At 38.1% G+C, this 23169-nt stretch overlaps 1 protein-coding gene across 3 annotated transcripts in view; it reads right to left on the reverse strand.

The window, feature by feature from the left end:
* Positions 1-23169, reverse strand: part of grid2 (glutamate receptor, ionotropic, delta 2) — a 595344-nt gene that overhangs the window by 225922 nt on the left and 346253 nt on the right. For all 3 annotated transcript variants that reach the window (XR_001477768.2, XM_015340421.2, XM_006627273.3), the window contains exons 5-6: positions 10021-10074; positions 1778-1951 (exon numbers count right to left, since the gene is read on the reverse strand). Coding sequence is in view for 2 of the 3 variants with exons in the window: in XM_015340421.2 (XP_015195907.2) it covers positions 1778-1951; positions 10021-10074 (228 nt within the window). In the remaining variant the exon portion in view is untranslated. The remainder of the gene's footprint in view (positions 1-1777; positions 1952-10020; positions 10075-23169) is intronic.

Genomic DNA, 23169 nt, shown 5'->3' on the forward strand with positions numbered 1-23169 from the left:
TCACTGCCCTGCTGGAAAATACATTTAGGGGTCACACTGGAGGTTTTACCTGGGGGAGCTAGGTTTTTGGATGCAGTATGTTGATATACTTTTTAATATACAGTACCTGTCTCTCAATTCTAACTAGGATGCTAGGACCAGGGAATACAGACCAGCCCCAAAGCACAATAGACCTACCTCTATGATACACAGAAGAGAAGCCATTCTTTCAACACAATCTTCACCACAGTTTGTAAATCAACCTGCTGATGAAACAGCTCCAAATCACTATTTGACAGTTTGTGTTTCATCCAATTACTGTAAATCATACAGTAAGTCTCCATTTGACTTTCAGAATTTCTTGTCTTTTCATTTTATAGTATATTGGATGGAGCTCTGTCACAGTGCCCAGGTTTATGAGAATAGCCTTAAATAGTAGTTTTGGAGATTTTGTGTCCTAATAAGTGTTTGTAGGTTCACAATTGTTGCCTTTGGCTTGAATTAGCACTCTCAATTAAGCTTCCTAACATCCTTTTCCTGGTGGAGCAACAACCATTACTAGTACTGACTACGGTCAAAACTGGAATACTGTATCGTAAGGATTTTCTTTCTATCTGCCATCAGGAGAGTTGCTGAAGTCAATAATATTTCACATTAGATATTTAAAAAAATTGTGATGATATGGTTCTCATTATTTGCTATCAATCAAGATGACTTACAGAAGCATCTATACTTTTTTCTGAGGCTTCATGAAGCTACAACATATTAAATGCACAATTAAACTTTCAGCTTTGTTCTGACAAATCTACAGGATATAAATATATTTTTAAAATATAATTGGAAAGGTTTATCATTAATATAGCCAATATACTGATTATTTCTATTTTAATTGATGCATACTAGACATATTGAATATACAAATAAGTCTGGATACAAGTGAATGTCACATGACTATGGAAATATTTTTTAGCACTCCATAGCTAAAATCATTCAGATTTTCTGCACCTTCTGTGGAGAACTGCCAGCATTTCCCTCATTACTTATCTAGCGTCTTTACAATACTCTGGTTAAGCATACAAAAGTGTCTGAATTGGGACTAATCCTTTAAATTGCTCTTGGTGCTTAGCCACCTTAAAGCTCCACTTGAGAGAAGCTTCACTGATCAGCTTGCTATGGTCATCCAAACACTGAAGATTTGCTCCATTTCTTTCTGAAATTATAATGTTCTGCACAACTGCACAGCCCAGAGTGCTGAACTTCTGACTCACTCCTGGCACTGCACTGTTCTCCTTGGGATTGTATGTTATAGTCTCCTTTAAAACAGCCCAAGTGTCATACTAAAGTAGTTGTCGAGTGGCACCACAGCAGAGAACCCAGATACTCTTTAACTCTTTCGCCAACCACTATGATTTTGCAAACAGCATTGAAGTACCTGCACACTGAAGCTGTATGGTTAGTGCAATAATCAACTTCTTTTTATACTCATGTGCAACATTAAAACTATTTTTATTTTCATTATATACGTTCATTTTGTGCCCTCTTTGCAGTCTAAACTGAAAAGGACTAACCAGATGCCAATGCTACAGTACCTTGAAAAATTAAAAATACTTGACTCTGTTTATAATAAAATTTAAAATATATATTAATTGACCATTAGAGAACTATACTACAAAGTTCCATAACAAATGCTATTTTTTTCTCTTTAAATTGTGAAAGACAACATAACCACTTCTATTGCACATTATGCTATTTTTTGCACTCAAATGCTGTAGGAATAATTTCCTGTGTTTCACAATACCTCCATGTTCTGGGCTTTGGAGTCCTTTGGATCACATAAAGAGTTGTTTATTCGGTGGTTCCCACGGTTACATCGCTGACTTGTGTTCTGTGGCAGAGGAAACATTTGTCGGATAATTGTCAGCCTTCCAATGGATTTCATCACAAGCTCCTGCACGTCAAAGTCAGAAATTTCCTGAAAAAACAAAAAGTTTTTATTCTGGGAGTTTTAATCATCATGTTTTATCTGGATATTCAGTAACAGAATACACTATAATATTATTTTTTATAAAATTGTATATTTTATATTACACTATAATATAAAAGGAAAGGTTTTGAGCTGTATGCTACAGTCTAGACAAATTTGAACCCAGATCAACACCATAAGTTGGCAGCTGCCCACATTCACAATGGTGATTTCTTTCCAAACTTCACATCATTGACAAATCCCAGGAGATGTCCTTCATCCACATCAGATACTGTACATTTTTACTTTTACAGAGATTTAGGGTTTGGCAGGTGCGCAGCAAATAATTTTATGTACTGATAGAACACTGACATCATCACAAAATACCACGAGGCAGGTATGATACACCTATTTTATTTCCTTTAGAAATAGTAGAGTGATGGACAGCCAAAGCTAGTGCCTCAAAATGTCAAACTGACAAGTGTCCCTACACAAGTCTGGTAGAGAGTGTACTTTCTTTAAACATCTCCACTTGGTATGGGAATCTTGGTGTCAGGGGTAAAGCTAACAATCAAGGATTATAAACATTGGCATCAAAAATATTGATCAGAAAAAGAACCAGCTGAACCACATCTACTGTATACTAGGAGTGTTTACAGAAAATCAGTGTTATAAGTAGATTATGCCACACACACTACATTCCCACTTTGGAAAACTAACATCAGAACATTTTAGAGTACCAAAGGTTACAGAAAACAGTTTTAAGTAGTCATTCATTCCGAGTACCATTACTCTTTTAAACTCTTATGTTTGAGCCCCTTCAGAGCATATATACAGTATACTGAATCTGATCTATTTGTACAGTATGGTATGCATGGTATACAATACTGTATATGGTATTGTTATTTACTGTATATTACATTGCCTGTAAAGTCCACTGAATGTTTACAGTATGTGCTCTGTTTATACAATGTTTTTATTGTTGTTTAAGTGAAGCCAAAGTAAAATTTCCACTGTATGTGGATAAAATAAATTGAGATTCAGATTCTACAAACAGCAAGCAGGACACCTGTTCTTTGTTCACAACATTGCTGAAATGCAGATGTATAGTATGAAAGTTTAATCATATTTGTGAAACCTTATGATTAAAACCTAAAACCTAAAACTGGTGAACTAGGTGTAACGAATGAGTTCTTTCCGGACCCTATGTGGACGACACAATCCAGGGAAAATTGAAGAAAACACAGGGGAAAAAGGTCATGCAGGATACGGGAATGAAAACAGGGGGCGTGTTCAAAGTGCACAGGTGTATAGGGGGGTGAGTCCGGGACAAACAATCCAAACCAGAGTCCACTGCAAAATCCAGGACAAAGGCTAAAGGTCCAAAGCCGGGCGGTCCATCCGAGACTGACGGTTAAAAAACGGGAACTGGCAGGGGGAATGGGAACAGGAACAGAAACTTAAAACCATAACGGAGCCAGGCACATCCAGGTCCCGGGCTTGCATGATATGGGAATCAAAGCAGAGCCCCGCACTGAGTAGGTGTCTGGCTTTTAAGGTGGATTGGGAACAGGCTGAAACAGGGGGGAGGTGCACAAAATCAAGTCTGAAGTGAAAGGGTCGGAGTGCCCTTAAGGGGGAGGGACTACAATCGTGACAGTACGCCCCTCCTTTTCAGGGCGGCTCCAAAGCCCTGAGAAAAAAAAGGGAAAAAAAAACAGTCCCGGCTGCCAGAGAGCCGTCCGCTGGGTTCAGGTTTAGGCTCTGCATTGATTCCCGTATCGTGCTAGCCCAGGACCTGGATGCGCCTGGCTCCGTTATGGTTTTATTTTCTGTTCCTGTTCCCCACTGGTTCCGGTTTTTATCCTGTCTGTTCTCAGATGGACCGCCCAGCTTTGGACTTTGCCTGTTTTGGATTCCCCAATCGGATTACTTTTGGATTGTTTGCCCCGGATTCACCCCCCTGGTCACCTGCGCACTTTGGACACACCCCCAATATTCATTCATGACTCCTGCATGCCTTTTTGCCCCGTGTTTTCGCACTCCACCCCAGATTGTGTCGTCTGCATAGGGCCCTGAAAGAACTCATTCGTTACACTAGGTGAAACATTTTCTAGGTGTCCAAGGAAAGAACGATGCAGAGTAAAGCAGTGCCCTTGGCCACATGTACAGTATAATGTAGAGGAGAGTGCAGACATAGGTGCAAAACACATTTTAATATTATGATGAACTAATAAGGTCACATAGACCAACCTGGCATGATAGAACCGTAGCACACAGCTTGTCACAAAGCATGGGGCGTGAGTCTTTATTCAGTAAAAGAAGATGACGACAGTATTAACTTTTAATGCAATACAATGAAATGCAAGTCAGGCAGAATGCAATCAATGGAGTGTGATTTATCCATTTTCCATCCAGGAAAGAGAGGTTGTCTGATAATCTGATTATGATATTTTTAACAAATGTGCACACATCTTGTTGTTTCAAATGAGACTCTTGGCAACGTTTGTTTTCCCTTTTTCAGAAATTGTAACCAACTACTGTAGGTGACTTAATAATGCAGACATTCCAGGACAGATCATAGCAGTTGCAGTTAATCAGAAACAAAATCTAGTTAATGTGAAAAGTGAATAAAGTATACATAACTTCTAGGTGAGAAGATAGAGCATAACAGTGATAGAAATGAAATTCTCAATTTTGCTTTTTAATAAGAATATTAAAAAACGTACATTTACTATTATTTTACAACAAAGTGCAGAAATTACAAATTTCAAAAGCACATCAACAAAACTGGAGATGAGCAAAAGAAGAACATTTTCTTTTAAACTTTCTGTCACAGGGTTCTGAATAGTCTCAGGGTCTGAGGCTGCTAAAGAATAACTGTCTGGAAGAAGGCTTGAAGGGTCAGGTTATTGTATCAATTCTGAGTCTTGAATTAAATAACAGCAAAATGAATGACAACATTTTCCATGACATTTCAAGTGATTGCCGACCTCTATGATTGTTTTCTTTTGGGACCAAGAAAATACAGCTCTAGCAGCTGTGGTTTCAGTATTCGACACAAAAATGCTTCCTTCAAATTGCAGTTTTGCTGTAAATTCTGTCTTGATAACATCACATCTACAGTAGATGCTTAAGGCACTCTTAAAGCACATTTGGTCATCTTTATCTGTATTCTCTGTATAAAATACCTGATGATCCATAATGACCTAATTTTCTATTACCATGATTCCCCTTCTTTCATAAAAAAATCGTTCATTTTTCTACTGTACCACAATTACACTGCTAATCTCTTCATTAGTCTTTGGCTCAATTTACAATGAATTTATGAAAAAATAAACTGGTAACATTAGCTGACTGCATAAACATCCTCAGGCAGTTGTTTCAAAATATTGATGAATATTGTACGGCTAAAGTCTTCCACTTCCCATTTGAACTAATCATAAATGTGAGAAGCACATGCATTCTTTTAACTACAGGGCACACACATTTTGTGCATGCTAAATATTTTTTTTTTCTTTTATAAGGGGAGAGAGGCACCAGAACCCCTCTATACTCTGGGTCAACAAATGAGGTAAGGTGGTCCACTCTGTATAATTGGGACCAAATACAAACTGAATGAAGTCCATTTCCACAAGGTAATATACTGTACCATGCTCAGACCACCCATCTACTTTATCCCATCAGGTTACTGACACTCTCAATGCTTTTTATACAGTATATTGCACCTCATGAAGAATTCTTCTTTGGAACCCCAAGTGCAAGTGTTGTGATTTCATATTGTTTGAGATGGTTTGTGCACTGTTTCGGTTCCACGAATAAAGAAAACAAATACGTTTGCCCTCCTGCTTTTCCCAGGCATTTTACTGGGGCTAAATAATATACTGTACAGTATCTATTAAATCATGTACAGTATGTGTGTAGATGACTGAGTGAAACGATTTGATTTTCTGCTGCTATGGTCACAGTTCATTTCTCTGGTCTGAAGGTCTCAGACCTTCCTTACAAGGGTCTTGTGTCATAAGGGAATTAGATTAAAAAAATCTTCAGAAAAATTGTTACTTAATGAACATGCCACTATGCCCATATAACTTGTTTGGTTTTATTAACTAATTAATCTGAGAAGTCTATCGAGTCATTTCTTGATAGCACCTTGTTCTTTACTCCCACAGCTCTGTGTTTAACTGTTGTTTCTTGTTCTCAGTTTTAAAACTAATTCCTGTATTTTTACAGCAAATTCTCTGCAGGACATGCTTCCTATTACTTTAGTTTTCCTGTAATATCTTCCTTGTCTGATTCACACAAAACAGCGCTTCCTTGTGTAAATTGTCCAGAAGATCCCCAGAAAAGGCAAGAAACATCAAGAAAAAAGAATACTTTCCACTATAATATTAAAATGGTAATGTGTAACAAAATAATTATGACAAATATTTGGACTATAGATTTACCACAATCCTTGTAATTCGCAAACACATTTTTTTGCTTATATGTTTAGTTTTATATTTTAATTTTGAAGTATTCATCCCACTTATTATGTACAACAGTCATGTAATTATTCTGATTAAATTCTGTAAAATTCACAGTATTTGGGGTTCTACAAGGTATACCAATTATCTCCAGGAATATGAGGAAATCATTAATCACACAGTGTTAATTGTGATTAAAATGACAACTAAAATTGGCAGTCTGCTCTATCAATATTATGCATCAATAAATGTCATTAATAAAATATTAGAATAACATAATTCATATCACAGATAATGTTTGTACACACTCCTTTTAATTTTAAAATTTTAAAATTAAATTTACAATTTAAATTGAGAGACAATGACATTTTAAAAGCTAAGTGTAACCTTTTTATTATTAAATGAATTCAATTTAAGAGAAACTGAAGAAGGAACAGTGTGTTGCCTTTTTCCTTTTTAAATGACTAAGAGGTAACAAGCTTGGCAAATACCACTTGTACTCCATAAATGTATTAAATAGCACTTATCAGCCCAAATTGACCTTTTATGCTATTAATTTTCAGAATATCCTAATTAATTAAAAATCTGCATCCCTGGCCATCTGTTGTATGAAATGACTACACCCAGTAGTCATTAAATATAAAATTTATTTGTATTTAATAAGTGACTAATTATGCTTTCACTGTCTTGCACAATTGACTATAGTCATCTTGTTTGCCTTTAACCACATTGTAACCTTTCAGCAGCAAATACGGATATAATGTTGGTCAGAAATGACCTGTCTATATTTTGGAGACCTTTTCACTTTGGCTAAAGACCTTTTAATTTAACAGAAACAAATTTGAGAACAAATTTGTTTGGTTACAGAACAACTTCCTGGGGAATCAGGATTATCCTTTTCAACACATTATTGAAAATGGTTTATTCTGTATTTTTTATTTTACTTGATAAAAGCAGTTCTAGATTGTAGTGAATTTTCTGAAACACCATGCTATTTTACATTCATCCAAATATATATATATAATGGAAACATTTGAAATAATAAAATGAAAGGAAAAAAGAACAGTTGAAAGTCTTAGGACTAATAATGCTGACATGCAAAAGAAATACAACAGTGAGTTCAAATGGATTTAACCCAACATGTATATAACATAAATATCACACAAAGCCAAAGAAAACATTAACAAAAATAGAGAACAAAGAATTATTATATGAAATGTGGCGCAGTATTAAAACTAAAGCTGTACAAAGATGGGTGGGATCTGCCTGAGAATTATCTGATTGTTGATATTCAAAGCTAGCCAGTTGAAGTTATCTACTGTTGATAGCATTGATGAGCTGTTCCCACAGATTCTGTTGGGCTCAGGTTAGGATAAACATCTGCGATGGCAACATCTTGACATGGTTTCCCAGAAGCTGTGCCATTGTAATTCTAAAACTGTGGTTTGTCATTGTGCCGCTGTTCCAATGTTTCAAACATTGTTCCACTTTTTCTTGTAGAAATAGAAAACAAATATTGGTTTTGGGCTTTGTCCATGTGAAAGGATGCTGTCAGCCAATACAAGAGGCTTTCTTGTGTTAGAGGAGATTTCTCTTCTCTTTCATCTGCCAAGTGAAAAATAGTACTGGAAACAGCCACCCTACAGCCCTGCATGTCCTCCATGTGCGCAGGTCCTTTGCATGTAGATACAGCAGCTTGCTACAGTAAATATACAATTTTTCAGTATCCTGAAAAAGGAATTTAAGGAACAAAGCTACTTAATGAACTGAAATTAACATAACATTATGTACATGTACAGTACACATCTAAAGCTCTATTAATGCAAATGTGGACTGCTCTTTTTTTTTGCTGTTCATTGGTTAATAAACAAGTGGCAGCTTACTTGGCTAAGTAAGTTGGGGTTACCAACTGCTCCTGTGCTGTATGTGTGTGAATGACATAAGTCCACATAAGAGGCAACAGATCTGATCCGTTTCAGAATTTAATTTTAAATTAAGGAATTATTCATGAGGGAGCAGGCCACATTGGAGATCACCCTATTCAATAGATGTTTATGGACATTTATTACAGCAACTATCAACTCCATGTAACTGAACACTATTGTGTTGAACTCCCCAATTCCATGTTCATGTCCTGTTTACATAACCAGCACCTCAAATTTTATCCGAGCCATTACTAAAACACAGTATTTAATCAAGTGTTTTCATGAGTTCCAGATCCCGTGGGAATGCAATTCATTCCAAAAATTAAAATGCAAAGCTCACAACAAGAGTGGGCCATAAATTCAACAGGAACACCTCTGCATTGTAAGCTAGGCTATAGTGAAAAAAGAACAACCGAGTTCTCATATCAGTTTGAGAAAATAGCATAATTCAAGGTTCCCTTTTATTAGAAAATTGTGTGATATAACTGTATAACGAGCTGTGGCAATGACATTACACATTGACGTCAAAACATGTAAGCCTTTTATAGAAGTATAAATTATATACCAGGCTACCACCGGGTTCCCACCTGGCTAAAATCAGTAAAGTCACATACTTGGAACAGAAGTTGATCCCTAAATTTCAGACACTGCTGATTAGAGACTGGGCTGGGGCACTAGCCATCTGTGACAGGCATATCCCAGCAGCAGGGCACAGCTGGCCGAGTACTGCCAAGACTGGGTGAGTTTGATAGTCTTAGCTTGTTGTACAGGAATAAGTCCTGTAATCTGTCAGGCAACTGTGAGCCACATCAGTCCTCTAATCCTATCGTTCCCCAACCTGTTTCTTGAAACAGCAAATGGACACATTTACTGTATATCTTTTCAATAGTTTTCAACAGTTTCAAACAGAGTGTAACATGACTGTGAGCCACATCAGTCCTCTAATCCTATGGTCCCCATCCTGTTTCTTGAAACAGCAAACGGACATATTTACTGTATATCTTTTCAATAGTATCAAGCAGAGTGTAATATGACATGGGTGATAGCTCAGATAGGATCAAAACCAGAAGACACATGGTTCCTTCAAGATGAGGCCTAGGAACCAGTGCCATGCTCAAAGCTAGATCCTAATGAGGGTCTTGAAGTGTGAAAAACAGCAGGCAACAGTAACACAGTGGGATTCAAGAGAAAACATGCAAGGTGCTTGTCCAGGAAACGCTGGTATGAGGGTCAGCAATTCAGATATAAATGCCTCAGTTTAACAATCTTGCAGTGTTAAATGAGTGTTTACTGTTTTTACTCAGATTTGACTCTTTAACATCTGAAGAACTCAAGAAATAATCCCTAGATAGGGATTCTCTCTTCCACCTCAGAGGTGAATTTCACATTGCACAAATGCCAGGAATCAATCTGAATTTTTAGACTCAGCAAATTAATGCTTACTGTATGTCAGTTCAGAAGTTTTTTTCTGTTGAAAGTTTTTCTCTGTAGGTGTAACACCAATATAATTCTGTGGTTAGAAGTCACAACAGTGGTATCAGCCTAGCAGGAGATAAGAAAGGCAGACCATCTGAGACCCGTTCAAGTGGCAGTGTCTTTCCTCTTTCTGTCCCTCCACTGCAGAGATAAAAAGCAGGAATTCCAGCCTCCAAAGCAGCTTTGCCTTTTCTCATTTGGAGATGCTTACCTCATTGATGATGATCCAGTGGCAATCAAAGGCAACAAGGTTGGTTTCAACAACCTGTAGAGGAAAAAGAATAAAATAATCATAACTTCACCTGAGTGATATTTGTGAACATGTACTGTACATGTAGCACATTCTGAAATATCTTTTAATGAAATCTGGGAGTTGAAAATCTTTATTGAGAGTAATATGTTCTTATGGAAATCTTGGCACTTTTTGACAGTATATTACCAAATGTCAACTCCACACAAATCAATTTTAGTTACATTGTAGTAATTTAATAATGCATAACTAATACTGTATATAATATTGTATATAGTAAAGCCAGCAGCCATATCACCCTGCAACTCACAACTGGCAACCCACTGAAACTAATGCAGGTGTGAGCCTGGTCAGTACCTGAATGGGAGACCTCCTGGGAAAAACTAAGGTTGCTGCTGGAAGAGGTGTTAGTGGGGCCAGCAGGGGGCGCTCACCCTGCGGTCCATGTGGGTCCTAATGCCCCAGTATAGTGACAGGGACACTATACCATAAACAGGCGCCCTCCTTCAAATGAGACAGAAAACCGAGGTCCTGACTCTCTGTGGTCATTAAAAATCCCAGGATGTTTCTCGAAAAGAGTAGGGGTGTAACCCCGGCCTCCTGGCCAAATTTCCCATTGGATCTTACCAATCATGGACTCCTAATAATCCTCCTCTATAAATTGGCTTCATTACTCTGCTCTCCTCCCCACTAATAGCTGATGTGTGGTGAGCGTTCTGGCGCACTACGGCTGCCATCGCATCATCCAGGTGGGGCTGCACATTGGTGGTGGTGGAGGGGAGTCCCCATTACCTGTAAAGCACTTTGAGTGGAGTGTCCAGAAAAGTGCTATATAAGTGTAAGCAGTTATTATAATTATTATACTGTATAGCCCTTTTAAATTATTTTTGTCTGGCTGATACAGGCAGGCAATTTGCCATCTTCTGAAAGAATTTTGTAAAAAAAAGTCTTTAAAGCTGTGAGTGGAATATCTTCTGGCATCAACCAGTTATCTGCGGAGCCAGAAAGTTTTGTGCACAGTAGCCAAGTAAAGAACAGGCCGCTCAGTGGAGAAAATCTACCACAGTGATGTGTTGTCGGCAGTTCAGTGCCATGAAATCAGCCATCATGCCACTAACACTATCAATCGGTAGACCAGATGGTCAAGACACATTTTATTTTTAGAATAGAAATAAACTTTCCAGAATTTGAACAGTGATGGGTTTTTTATTTTGACATTTTGGAAGAGCTATTTCATGCTGCAGAAAAAAAGAATATGTCGCTGAGTTTTCTGCAGTAGCTATAACACAATCAATCTACTTAGAGTGAAGGAAAGCCTTGAAAATGTTGGCTTTTGGCAAAAGGAATCAAAAGAATAAAGCTCTATTGTAGCTACTGAACACCCCCATGTGATTCAGCAAACATGCTTTATCTCACACCTGACAAGACAGGTCTGTGGAGATGCCAAGTGCACACCAAACATTTGAGGAGTTTCCATATTTGTACATAACCAAAGTTAAAATGAACAACCACAGTTTTAATTGGTTAGGTTCTTTTGATATGTAAATAACACGTCTCAACTGAATGCAAAGGGTATTGTTGCCATGGAAATGAAATATGACACTGATACTGTCAGTAAAACTGGGATAGAAGCAACTTATAAGTGAGAGAACACACAAGCACAGACTATAGTTTACAGTTTACAGTTTACAGTTTACCATTGTGTTTCTCCCAGAAGACAGAAAGTATCTTTCCTTTCTTGTATGGAGTCATGACACTGACTGATACAGTTTTGATACAATTTAAATTCTCAAGTTGTAATTAGGGTTCATGCTTAGGTTTGATTAGGACCATAATTCTGGCAAATCTCAAAAACTGTTTCTCAAACAATGTAACATTGTCAAAGTTTAACACCATTATTTTTTTATACATTTCAGAATCCACATTTCTGTGGTTTTTAAGTTCTGGCCCTGCAGTGCCTCAATGTCTGCTGTTTTCTGTTCCAACTGGGCCCTTAATCACAAAAGCAAATTTCTGCCAGTGTCATGTTTGGCACATTCGCACGGGGATTCAACCTTACCAGCTCATTACGCCTCTCAATTAGGAAAATTATTTATCAACCACACAATCAATCCACCAGTCAATCACCTGTTAAGTGGACTATTTAAGCCAGGACTCTCCACTAGACCAGTGCTCTGACACTAGAGCTTACTGTGTTTAGGCTACTGCTTACACACCTCTTAATAATGATGCCTTTTTTCTCTAAAACTTCTAACACTGATCCAACAGAGACTCGCCTTCCCCTGGAGGTCCAGTATTCCAGTCCTCTGCTGGCCCTGCTGCAGAATCTCCTATTCCGCTGTCTATTTATTACCGGTGAACCTCTACTCAGAAACCATACTGTCTTCTTTCCAGACAGCTCCTCTCTCACTGGCCTCTCTGCCTTCTCCTCCACAGACAGTTCACATTCTGCAAACTGCAGCCCTCATCTGCCAAAGATCCCCAAAGTCTTGGCTTGGGTCTCGAACTGTCATCTTGCTGCAGCACTGCTTAACAGTGGCTGAAGAATAACAGCCAGTTATTGATCTACTGTACTTACTTGTCTTCTTTCTGAACTCAGACTTTGGTTTCAATAATACCCCAGTATTGTGGTTCTCAGTCCTGGTCTGCCGTAAGTACTGTAATCCCTGTGTCTTCTGACTTCGACTATAGCCCAGTTCTTAATCCCAGGTTAATTCCTTTATCAAGTTTATGTTTTAGACCTTTTTTAATATGTTTTCATATATTAAAAAACTGAATAAGATATGTAATTGGTTTGAACCCTGTGTTAACGAGTTTCATCACTGCCCTTATTCAGGTGTGTGAGCTGAAATATAACCAAAAACTCACTATTGCAGTTGTCTAGTAGTGTGTTATTCCCACCATCTGTTCATTACTAGTTAAAAGCCTGTTTATTCAATATAAGGGAACAAAGTAACAAACCGAAACTGCTGAAAGTTTTATTTGCTGAATTTGTTGCAAATAATGTACTTCATAGTATTTTTGTTACCAAGGATTGAGTGCAGAAAAAGTCTAAACTAGCACTGGTGATTAAGGGTGAAACAAATACCAGCAGAGGAGGATTCCGAACCAGAATTTAAAAACTACTGTAAACTCTTATGTGGTGAAACTTTGGGCTTCTAGTTCTTCTAGAACACATTGAACCTGTGCAGAACCTGTATGCATATTTAAGTGCTTATATACACAATATCTGTGGCTCAAATATTTTTGCATTTTAAAGCTTTTTTTCTACACATTCACCGAAAATGTTTCTGCGCAATTTTAATTCCTAATATAGTGGATCTTTCTTTTATGTTTTGAAAAGCAGATCACAAATTTAGAACCAATTTTGCTGAAAATCATTTTGTTGACATACTAAAGCACAGCATGAAAAATGTGTTAGAAATGAAAATATGCTAAAAGAAAATCTTATTAAACAGAATTAATATATAAGAAATATAACAACCTACTGTATAAGCAGGTCATTGGTTGCATACTAACACCAGTATATTGTAACGCAACGGGGGCTCAGGCCAAAGTAATCTTTGTTACTGGACTTAGGACTATCTTAGGACTATCTTAAGGTACTCCTCTAAATAAAGACGAGAGCTGCATATTATTCAGGTAACATCTGGAAAGACGTTGCAGCTTCAAATTAATCATTAACTTTCCGCAATGGCTCTCTTCCAATTACCCATCATTAGATGCAGTGACTCGCTGAGGCACAACATGAGTTTGATTAAGTACTTTGAAATCCTACTGTTATGCATGCAGCTGTCCTGACCTCCAAGACAGCAAGGATCAGTGTGGGCTTTGGTATGTGAAGAGTAACTATCATGCCTTCTGTCTCTTACAGTAATATCAGCCAAATATGAACATCAAATGCAGGATCATTCATTAGGTCAAAAATTAAAATTAAATTGGTTGCTTTGTGTGTTCTTCCCTGTCATTGTCTAACTTACTGTACATTCCTTAGGGTCCAGCCTCCACATCCACTGTGAAGTTAAGAATTGGGTTCTATGATCTAAAAGATTCTAACACCTCTCCTTCACTGCATTTCTTAAGGTGCTGGCCAGTGCTACAGGGTAAAAACCCTCGTAATCTGTAGTTGAAAGGAATAGAGGATGCATGGCGAGCTAATCTTCCAAAGGGCTCTGTTAAAACATTATTATTATTATTATTATTATTATTATTATTATTATTAATAATATTAAACAATAATTTCCTTCATATTTTCCTTTCATTATTTAAAACCTTATTTAATTTTCTTTAAGAAGAAATGTCATAGTTGACTCATTAACAGATTCAGTCACTGTCAGATTATTTCCAGAGTAAATGAAGAAGTGTCCTTATTAATTCTTTATCCCCTATACTGGGTACATGAAAAACAGCATTTCTCAGTTTTAGAGTAGTAGCAGTGTTCCAGACACAATCACAGCAGATGTCAAACCACAAGGATATACCTTAGCAAGATTTATAATTTATAGCAGACATTCTAGATTCACACTTTATTAGACCACAACATTAAAGAAAAGACTTTCAGGACATCAAAATGGTTGACTGATGGGGAATGCCAGGTTTGAATTCATTGGATGTAATTTAAACTGATGTGATGAGCAAAACCCATGTGAAAAATGAACTGATTTTCTCCTGAGTATAATCCATCGTTTATGTTCTTAGCCTCACTTGGCAAGCATGTGGTCTTTTAATACATCATAAATGTTATATTGCATTTTTCCTTAATGTCACAAACCCCACTCCAATTGGTATCACAAGTGAACACCCATGTAGAATTCATTTATTCCGTGTGACTGGCAGGAACAAATGTTCTCTCCATTTCAATGAATATATTATGCAGCATATTAGCAAACGTTTTATTCCAGTAAGTCGTTTCTGAAATGTTTTAAAGTTTCAGTAGCAAAGTGCTAATCAAACATGAGCATCTAAAAGCTTTCTCTGACTACTTATGAACATTTTTAAAAACCTTCCCAACCATTGCCTTTCCAGAAACCCACAGCATTTTTGCCTTTGATTTTTAAATTTTAAAAAAGAGTACACTAAATTTAATTTAAAAGTAAAAAAAAACATGATTGTGTATTGTGAACAGCCACTTTATTTTCAGCTCCTGACTACTAACTATGGTGCCTGCTGGGGTGTGTTTTTGTGTCTTTTATCAATGTAGTACAGTAAATAAGAAAGCCTATTTTGAGACCTGACCTGATAATTACTGAAGAACTAGGAGTCTGGAAGCAATGATGGTGGTACCTAATACTGCAAGACAGATATTGCCTGCACAGGGTGGGGGGTTCCCACAGACATCTCCATTTCTTGACCCCAGGGGCATGAAGCTCTATTCTTCACTAGCTGGACTACTGTATGTACAGTACTGTTGCACCCCGGAAGACCAGGGACTGAGGCGGATAGATTTCACAGACGTCTGCTCTTTATTGTGCATAACTTGAAACCCCACCAAGGCACCCAAGTGCCGTAAAGCAGTAACCCCCAAAACCCAAAGCGCAAAAGCGTCGTAAACCCCAAATGGACGCAGTGCGCAACATAACATGTACCAGCTGAATTCAACCTACTCTATGTAATACGTCTAATTGTAATCTTCTCTTGCATGTTAGCTTCCTTGTTTTCACAACCTCTTTCCTTTTTGTTGTTGTCACTGTTATTTTGTTCACTCTCCCACAGTGCAGCGCTGAATTTGTAATTATTTAGAAATACTGTAAGCAAACACCTCTTTCAGATTTCATTTCCATTGAGGTTGCAGGTTCCAAATTCTGCAATTTGGTGTTTTTGTTTGTATCATTGCCCGAAAGCTTTCAGCTCAGAAGGCCTTACTTTTTATGTATAGAATTATTTATACATATAGAAAGATCAAAATCTTATGGGACATGGCACTTAACTATTTAATTATGTTAAGCACAACATACTGTATGTAATTCAGGAGTAATTCAGTCATAGGTTTTTAATTTAATTTTCTCACATGATCCAACTGCCTAAACTGCAAACACTGTACTTATCTGTCAATGAAATCAGAAGTTGCTTAATTAATAGAGAGCAACACACAGTTCAAACTGATGACTTATGACTTAATCAAAAGTCTTTATACAGTATCTTTATATAGTACCTGAGACACTGCAAATTGATCTACAACATATGGTACCCAGGAAACGTTCGAAAGCCTTTTCACATAGTTATAATATCACAAATTAATTTCAATGTGCAGAGCCATAATGCATCTTCTTTTGTTTCACTTCTCCAAACAGCAAGGATTTGAAAATGTTCTGATGCTTTCCTGCTGTTAACACACATGGGAGTGTGAAGTGCGGGCAGAACTCGGGCTCCTCATTTGTAATGCTCTGTCTGTGCGCAGATGGCAGCAGCAATATTATCACACATTTTCATCAGTGCGCACAACATTATGGAATGTAATTGAGATTAAATTATTGCAATTTGGCTACCGTGTGTCAACAGGCATTCGTTACAAAAGGAGCTGCCTGAGGGCTATAATACTGTTCTCACGCAGGACATGTACAGTAGCTTTTTAATGAAGATGACTGAAATGTATTCTTCTGGATCTGCTTCTCCCCTAATTCAGGATCACAAAAGAAATGTTTTTGTGCAAGTACAGTCTACAGTAAGCAGTCCACTCAATTCCTTTTTCGTGAACTGGTGCCATTAGATTCACTTATTCTTCGTAGAACATTCTTGAACACATTTTTGTGAATGCAGGAGGATACACACAGAAACCATTTCAAGAGCACTGGAATCACCCCTCGATTCCTGCACACAGCATCCTAAAAGAAATGTTTGAAAGGTGAAAATTCATCACCTGAAAGAGATTCACTTCACACCTAAGATCTTATACTGTAATTACTGGACATCCTGAGGTCTAGTAAATCACCCAATATTACTTGTTTTTACCTATCTAGAGCACAGAATCATCAAAACAAAAGCACTGCCTGTTACCATATTTACCAAAATACAGTGGATAACACAATAAACAGACCAGACAAATAAAATGTGTAAAAATTTATAGAATGCAGAGGCAGTAATTAACTGTGTTGTGGGAAACTGTAGTGTTAGGTCACTCTATTAAGGTGGTATCAACCCATTCCACTATGAAGGACATTGTAACCTTCTTGTAGTAAAGATTTCTTTGTACGGTACCTCTTCGTAATAGCAGCTAATTGATACAAAAATCTCATCCAGCCATTTCTCAAAAGAAGTGATGAAAATAACAAAGAATTTCAAAAAAGGAAAAAGTAAAGTCACTGGTCATTACAGTCACCCGACATCAGTTCCACTGAAATCAAAAGCCCCACCCCAATCTTCAATCTGGATATACGTACCAAAGATTGCTTCCATCAAAGAATGGGGGTAATTTTATAGGACACATTATAAGAATACATAAAAAGTCACACAAATACTGAGATTTTATTTCTCATCTGTGAATTCAGTGTTGAAATATGATTTTTACTACATAAAGTTTTGTTTATTCTGATATATTTTTTAAATCTGAAATCCTAAAAATAAAAACATATTTTACAGAACCTTTAAGTTCCATATTTTGCACCTGTTACCGAGAACAGATACTGTTTTTTTAAAAGGATACAGTAAATCATTTTCCAAAAATGAGTTTGCTGAGATTGAATGTGAGGTTAAGTAAGGGAAATCTTTTTTTCAGAAAGGATTTCCTTTAAGATTTGGTAAAGACAAATGTCTCTATAATCAGTATTGATCAGACAATAGAAAATACAGGTGGATCATGAAATTGACTGCTAAATGTGTTGCTGGATCATTTATGAATGCTGTAGCTCATGTATATTAGTCTACAGGTACTGTATATACTGTACAGACGGTAGAGTGAGTTACACTGAAATACTTTAACGATTTCTGTGTAAACTGTCTACAAGCACGAACCTGAAACTGCTTGTGTTACTCACAAATCTTTCATTCACACCTCGTGACATTTCTGTCTTCCATTCCATGTCCACATCATCCCCTGGATTTGTCAGGACATATCCCTCTGTTGTTCAACCCAATATGTAATCTGTTCCATACAGCAGATAGAACAGAGGTATTGGCTTCTTATTTCTATGTGTTTAATTATAAGGTTGCTTTAAACCCTTACCATTGGGAAAATTCACATTCTAAGATGAAACATACTATTGAAAGATACACTAAAACATCCTTTTACAGTGGATTGGGACTCCTTCAAATTGAAAAGTTCTACAAAAAATATTATTATTATTAATATTTTGTTATTGTTATTGATGATGATGATTATGTTTATAGCATTCTGTAACTTTGTTGTGCTTTAATCTACAAATGTTTGTACACCTAGATAACCTGCTTTGTACACAATCCCTCTAATTCTACTATTTCTGCATGGTGGTAATTTATTTTTATGTTAACCTCTGTTCTCTTTATTTCTGTAAAAGACATTTGCTGTTCTGTTGTTATCTTGCTGCAGCAGTCCACAACCTAGGTCTTTCAACATTTCGTATTTCCAAAGTATCTAAAAAACACGGCACCATCACTCGTTAAATTCAATGGTAACTTCGGCCTTCTCATAATTCAAGGGCAACAACACATGAGGTTCTAAATATATTTCTGCACTGCTTGGCCTTGTTCTTGGGCACCAGAACCCTTCTTGTGAAAGACTTTTAATTATGGATATTTTCTCCTTATGGGCAAGACCCAGTGTGATACAGTAGGAATTGTGAAAACAAAATAACTTATCTGCAATCTGTAACCGTCTCCAGTAGTTCTGAAATATGTGCAGCATATTTGCAGATGGAGAAAAAAATTATACTCTTTAATCCTAGAACAAATTAGCAGTAAATGCACTGGTGTGTGATGGAAGTGTGTATGTTACAGCAACATACTGTACCCTGGTTTTATCTAACATACTAGTTACACTATGTAAAGTATAGAGCTATTTTGAATCTTGGGTTGATTTTCACTACTGGTATAACGTACAGTAAGTCCATGAGCTGAGTGCCTTCATTAGTATCACTAGGCAGGGAAAGGTAAAGACCTACACTGTCTTCTTAATACTGCTCTAGAGAGATACTGATTCTGATTCAGCTGCAGCAGACAGGCAGCCTTTAGATCTCTCCATGTATCAGGAACGTGCAGCAGCCTCCAGGTGAAGAGGTGCTGAGAGTCACATGGTGGCATGTGTTAAGATAAAGGAGGAGATGAAGGGAATACTTTGGATCCAGTCTGTGGATATGTGATGATGCTCAGTTGGCATGTCTGTTTTCTTCATTCTGAAAACTAAGAGCAGTTTATCTGCTTAAATGTAGATCGTATTTCATCCCCATGTAAAAGTTCACAACTCATCATGTTTTTGCATTTATTGTTGATGATGTTTGCATTTGAGTTGATGTCATCCTGTGGATTTCCCAGGTGCTTTTTTACCATGAATTCTATGCGATACAGTATATTTAATTCTGCTTCAAAAATAATAAAATGTGTAACATTGTTTTATTTTAGGAGGACTACTGTACAATTGGGAGTAATCCAGTTGAGGCAATTAGGATTTATTTCAAAAGTACAGTAAATGCATTTGGCACATATAAAAACTCTTAGACATCAATCAGGAATTAAAAAACATGCTGAGTTCTGTTACAGGTCTATGAATAACGTTTCTTGTCTCCTTACAGTACAGTATGTACTATTGGAAAAACACCATCAGGCTCTGTTTTCTTATAGCCTAAGTGCTTCTAGTTCCTGTAACACTTCTGCCTTTTCTATTTCTTGATTGCCTGGGGCAGATGAAGTTTCTTCCATAGTGAACACCTAAATTAAATATGAATACACATCCTTTTCTTCATTTCCCATCATTATCACTCATACCTTCAATTCAATCTTCACTGTTTTTTTACAGTTGTGATACTAAAAAGCCTTCTTTATTTTAGCTTTCTTCTATCTTTCTTTTAATATCCCTTTTAATATCCCTTTTCACCTGTGCTAAACTTGCAATTCTTTGGAATCAATTTCTTTTTAACTGGTTTCTGTCAATTATTAATTATTTCATAAACTGCCTTTTCTCTCATCATGGTTTTCTAAAATCCTTTATTCAAACATTTGGGCCACTTATTTTGAGATTTAATCTTTATGGTAGTGTATCTTTATATAATTTCCATCCATTCTCTTCTATTTCCATATCTATCACATCCTTTTCTACCTCTTACAAACTGTCACATTGCTTCATGGTCTGCTTTCCTGACGAAGGTTTGGTTTGGATTGTTTGGGTTCGGGGAGGTTGTACTGTATTTGAAAAGTCTAGATCAATCCAATAATTCATTTTTGTGATGTACGTTTACTTCATATCTACATTCCATACAGGTATAGTTTAATTAACACTATGTACAGAGGTACAGACAATTCCCCAATGGTTGAAGTTTTTGGCATCATTAGTATGAGTCTGCAAACTGAGGATTTCTGAGAAGTAGGAATTAATGACTCCCACTTACACAGAGGAAGGAAGTTATCAGTGGTAGTAGTTGGCAGCTGTCTTCTTTTGCCCCTACACGCCGTTATCACACTTATTAAATTAGTGAAAAATCTTATTTCACAAACAGAGACCCAAGACTTATGCCTGCAATTATACAGAACATCATTAGAGACTGAAATGTCTTTCAGTGCGAGGTGAACTATGAGAAGCATTGAATCACGCATGCCATTTTGCACCTACAACACCTTTTTAAATCAACATACAGTGGATAGATTAAGGACTTGTGCTTGGCAAAACAGTCTGGAGATCAAGGCACAAAAAAAGCAGAAACAATCTACTGTATATTACTATGGCACTGACAAGCTCCATGAGGGTGCACAGTTCTCTTATTATTAGCCAAAAGCCATATCACTCTGCAACTCACAACTGACAACCCACTGAAGCTAAGATGGTGTGAGCCTGGTCAGTACCTGGATGGGAGACTTCCTGGGAAAAATTAAGGTTGCTGCTGGAAGAGGTGTTAGTGGGGCCAGCAGGGGGCGCTCACTCTGCGGTCCATGTGGGTCCTTATGCCCCAGGGTAGTTGACAGGGACACTATACTGTAAACAGGCACCGTCCTTCGGATGAGACGTAAAACTGAGGTCCTGACTCTCTGTGGTCATTAAAAATCCCAGGGCGTTTTTCAAAAAGATTAGGGTTGTAACCCCGGCGTCTTGGCCAAAATTCCCCATGGCCTTTACCAATCATGGCCTCCTAATAATCCCCATCGATGAATTGGCTTCATTACTCTGCTCTCCTCCCCACTGATAGCTGATGTGTGGTGAGCATTCTGGCTCACTATGGCTGCCGTCGCATCATCCAGGTAGATGCTGCTCATTGGTAGTGGTCGAGGGAAGTCCCCATTACCTGTAAAGTGCTTTGAGTGGAGTGTCCAGAAAAGCGCTATATAAGTGTAAGCAATTATTATATTATTATTCTCCTTGTTACGCATATCTGTGCAAAGGATTAAAGGTGCTAAAGCACTGGACTGTAACGAACAGTTCTTTCCGGACCCTATGCGGACGACACAGTCCAACGGAGTGGGGAAACACTAGGGAAACGTCATGCAGGAAAACGGGGCTGAAGACAAGTCGGCGTGTCCAAGGTGCACTGGTGCACGGGGGAGGTGTGGCCGAGGCGAACAATCCGAGAGTAATTCTTAGGGAAAATCCAAAACGCAAGGGTAAGTCCAAAACCAGGAGATCCATCAGAACAAAGAATTAAAAACCACGAAGGCCGGGTCGGAACCGGCGGACGGGGAACAGGAACGGGAACCGAAGTTAAAACCTTAACTGGACCAGGCGCTTCCTGGTCCCGGACTCGCACGATATGGAAATCAGAGCAGAGCCCGGATGAGCGTCAGCGCCTGGCTTTTAAGGTGGGCTAGGTAAAAGGGATCAGGTGCACAGAATGAAGTCTTTAGTGAAAGGGCTGGAGCACCCTTAAGGAGGGGGGACTATAATCGTGACAGTACGCCCCTCCTTTTCAGGGCGGCTCCGAAGCCCTAAGAAAAAAAAAGGGGAGAAAAAAAACCCGATGGAATCCAGGCTGCCAGGGTGCCGTCCGCGGGGTCCAGGTGAAGGCTCTGCATTCTGTAACGAACAGTTCTTTCCGGACCCTATGCGGACGACACAGTCTGACGGAGTGGGGAAACACTGGGGAAACGTCATGCAGGAATACGGGGCAGAAGACAGGGGGGCGTGTCCACGGTGTGCTGGTGCACGGGGGAGGTGTGGCCGAGGCGAACAATCCGAGAGGGTAGTCCTTAGGGAATATCCAAAACACACGAGTAAGTCCAAACCCAGGAGATCCATCAGAAGAAGGAATTAAAAACACGAAGGCCGGGTCGGAACCGGCTGACGGGGAACAGAACGGGAACAGAGGTTAAAACCTTAACGGGAAGAGGCGCTTCCTGGTCCCGGACTCGCACGATATGGAAATCAGAGCACAGCCCAGATGAGCGTCAGCGCCTGGCTTTTAAGGTGGGCTAAGTAAAAGGGATCAGGTGCACAGAATGAAGTCTTTAGTGAAAGGGCTGGAGCACCCTTAAGGAGGGGGGACTATAATCGTGACAGGACTGGTAGCATCCAATGATGAGCAGCTCCCCATGCACAAATCACTGCCTGACACATGCTCCCAGAATATTGTCAGCTCTGGTACCAGATAACTCAATACTTCTGCCCCACCCAAGAATCTCACAGCAAAGACTCACAGCATAGTGGAGCAACACAAATACAAACTAAACTCACTATAGTCTCTTTAAAAAGTCCCAGCATCACAAAACCCAGCTAGATAGATGATTTAATTATTTCATATATAGAAGGCCTTTAGAAGGCAATATTACCAATTATGAGAAAGAGGAACGACTTACAGTATAACATAACTAAAAGTAATTTGTGTGGTTTATTTTCCCTTACCGGTGAAAAGCCACACTTTAAATCATCCTGAGTCTGTCCAACCATTAAACAATTTACGTTAAGAGCATTTCATAATAGTTCTGTTGATGGGGCATTATCCTTGGACTAAAAGGGCCTTGAAAGTTCAAATCGTTCAGTTCTGTCTCCAACACTGCAGTGGA

This window comes from Lepisosteus oculatus, chromosome 3 (assembly GCF_040954835.1).
Source record: "Lepisosteus oculatus isolate fLepOcu1 chromosome 3, fLepOcu1.hap2, whole genome shotgun sequence".
Lineage (NCBI taxonomy): Eukaryota > Metazoa > Chordata > Actinopteri > Semionotiformes > Lepisosteidae > Lepisosteus > Lepisosteus oculatus.